Source organism: Austrofundulus limnaeus, unplaced genomic scaffold (genome assembly GCF_001266775.1).
Source record: "Austrofundulus limnaeus strain Quisiro unplaced genomic scaffold, Austrofundulus_limnaeus-1.0 Scaffold226, whole genome shotgun sequence".
Taxonomy (NCBI): domain Eukaryota; kingdom Metazoa; phylum Chordata; class Actinopteri; order Cyprinodontiformes; family Rivulidae; genus Austrofundulus; species Austrofundulus limnaeus.
Genome location: NW_013952628.1, coordinates 906,262 through 909,156, shown reverse-complemented (window position 1 = coordinate 909,156; position 2,895 = coordinate 906,262). Strand labels below are relative to the sequence as shown.

The window sequence follows — 2,895 nt, the reverse complement described above, 5'->3', positions numbered from 1 at the left end:
AACCAGTAGTTTAAACTACTGGTTTAAACGACTGGTTTGTTTTTCATATAAAACCTTATATTTAAAATGTATTTTATTTTGAAAGTCAGCATACTCACAGCATTTAATTTGTCCGTCTTCTTGGCCTCGGGCTCCTTCATGGTGGAGGCCAGCAGCTGGTCGCCCTTGTAGTCCTTGTAGAGCTCAGCCAGGGTCTCTCTGGTCTCCAGGTTGGTGCTCTTCAGGTGGTACGCCGGGTCCTGCTTGGCCTTCTCCTCGTCTGAAGAACAGAGGAGGTTTGAACTGGAACAAACTGGTTTTACTCACCACTCCGAGCGGCTGACAACTCACCGGGGTCCAACATCTTCACGTTGTTCTTTACGTGGAAAAAGTTGGACACGTTGAATTTATCCAGGTTTGTCGGGTCCTGCGAAGACAACAAAACAAAAACAAAAACAAAACACAAAACACAAAACAAAAACAAAAACCAAACCAAAAACAAAAATCAACCCAAAAAAACCCAAACCAAAAAACAAAAATCAAAAACAAAACAAAACAAATCAAAACAAAAACCAAACCAAAAACCAAACCAAACCAAAACAATACAAAAAACAAACAAAAACCAAACCAAAAACAAAAATCAACCCAAAAAAACCCAAACCAAAAAACAAAAATCAAAAACAAAACAAAACAAATCAAAACAAAAACCAAACCAAAAACCAAACCAAACCAAAACAATACAAAAAACAAACAAAAACCAAACCAAAAACAAAAATCAACCCAAAAAAACCCAAACCAAAAAACAAAAATCAAAAACAAAACAAAACAAATCAAAACAAAAACCAAACCAAAAACCAAACCAAAGCAAAAACAAAATAAAACACAAAACAAAACAAAAACCAAACCAAAAACCAAACCAAACCAAAACAATACAAAAAACAAACAAAAACCAAACCAAAAACAAAACAAAACCAAAAACCAATCAAAAAACAAAACCAAAAACCAAACCAAAACAAAAACCAAACCAAACAAAAACCAAACCAAACCAAAAACAAAACACAACACAAAACCAAACCAAACAAAAACAAAAACAAAAACAAAAACACAAAACACAAAACAAAAACAAAGCCAAAAACCAAAAACAAAACAAAAAACAAAACACAAAACACAACCAAACCAAAAACAAAAACCAAACCAAACCAAAGCAAAACAAAAACAAAACAAAACAAAACAAAACAAAAACAAAACATTTAAGATGAGCTCAGAGTGGAGTTTTCTAAAGAACATGTTTAAAAAAAAACTAAAAACCTGAAGCGTTATGAGATCCTTCCTGGTGAAGGGTTCATCCGTCAGCAGGTCTTTAAAACTTTTGGTCTTAATGTTGAGCTGCTCCACAGCCTGGAAAAAAAAAACAACTAAAGAAATTATATTTCCTGTGAAAATGCTTGTGTGAACACTTCATGCTGAAAACTTCAGCTGCTGGAACTGAGCTGAAAATATTTAACAGGAAAAGTGTTGATGTGAAAAGCTGAAGAAAAGCTGAAAGAAGCAAAAAACCCTAACTTTGCAGGAAAACAGTAAAAAGGAGCAGAAATCTAGTTGGAAAAAAACAGCTAAAAGCTAAAATAGCTGAATATAGCTGGAAACATCAGTAAGAAATTTAAATAGTACTACGTAGCGGAAAAAAGCAGAAGAATAGCATAAAAAAAGTGGATCTATAGCTAAAGTAGCATAAAATAGCTAAAATTTGCATAAAATAAGCTAAAGGTAGCAGCCACAATTTGAAATCAGCATCCAGTTGAAATAGTTGAAAAATAGCTAAAACAGAAAAATATGAGAAAAAAATATAAAATCACATAAAAGTGATAAATTGTAGTAAAATAACTAAAACAGCTGAAATTTTCTGTAAAACAGCTTAAAACTAGCTGGAAATTATTTAATTAGCATAAGGAAGCATAAGAAGCACAAGTTTGCTGAACTTAGCTGAAAAAAATTGTAATAGCTACAAAAAGTGTATTTAGCTTAGAAAAGCTAACTTTAGCTAGAATTTCAGCAAATAGCTGAATCTATCAGAAAGCATCTGTAAGAAACATAAATAACACAAACTAGTAGATTTTTTTTCTTAACTTTTTTCAATAAAACGGTGCTTATAGTGCTTTTTGCCTCTGGACCACTAGAATTAACCTCATCTTTGTTCCAATTTAGCAATATTTGCCGCAATTTCATCTTTTAACTTTGTGTTTTCTCTCATTTCTTTAATTGTTAAATATTCTGCTATCAGCACAAACTAATCTAGTCCCTGTTTGAAGAGTCCAGGTGGAGTTTTGCATCTGGATCAGGTCTGGTGTGGTCCAGATGCATAGAAGGTGATGAAAACAGCTTTTATTGAAGTTTCACAAATCAAACCAAGGTTTCACAAATCCCAAGTTTGGTTTTAAATATTCTGCATTTGGTGTAGAATAATCTAATCCAGGTTTGAAGAGTCTGAGTATTTTAGTTTTTAAACTAGAGCAGATTAAAGATGTAAGGTAGAGAAAAATTAGGTGGAACCACATTTCTCAAATGGGTAGCATGAGCACGCTGATATTGTTTTAACAGCTTCTCTATTCATACACTGTTCAATATTATGTAAGTTTCAAAATATTTTAATTCACAGAAAACTTTTTTTACATAATGTACATTTATGTACAGTGCATCTGAAAGTATTCACAGCACTTCATATTTTCTACATTTTGTTATGTTACAGCCTTACTCCAAGTTGTATTAAATTAATCTCTTTCCTCAAAATTCTACACAAAATACCCCATTATGACCCATTAATACCCCATTATGACCCATTAATACCCCATTATGACCCATTAATACCCCATTATGACCCATTAATACCCCATTATGACCCATTAATACCCCATTATG

At 32.6% G+C, this 2,895-nt stretch overlaps 1 protein-coding gene across 1 annotated transcript in view; it reads right to left on the bottom strand.

Annotated features, from left to right (window-relative positions):
• Positions 1-2,895, bottom strand: part of ppil2 (peptidylprolyl isomerase (cyclophilin)-like 2) — a gene marked incomplete in the record, with an annotated part of 45,999 nt that overhangs the window by 33,975 nt on the left and 9,129 nt on the right. The window contains 3 exon segments of the mRNA XM_014019707.1: positions 99-259; positions 331-406; positions 1,288-1,377. Coding sequence (XP_013875161.1) covers positions 99-259; positions 331-406; positions 1,288-1,377 — 327 coding nt within the window.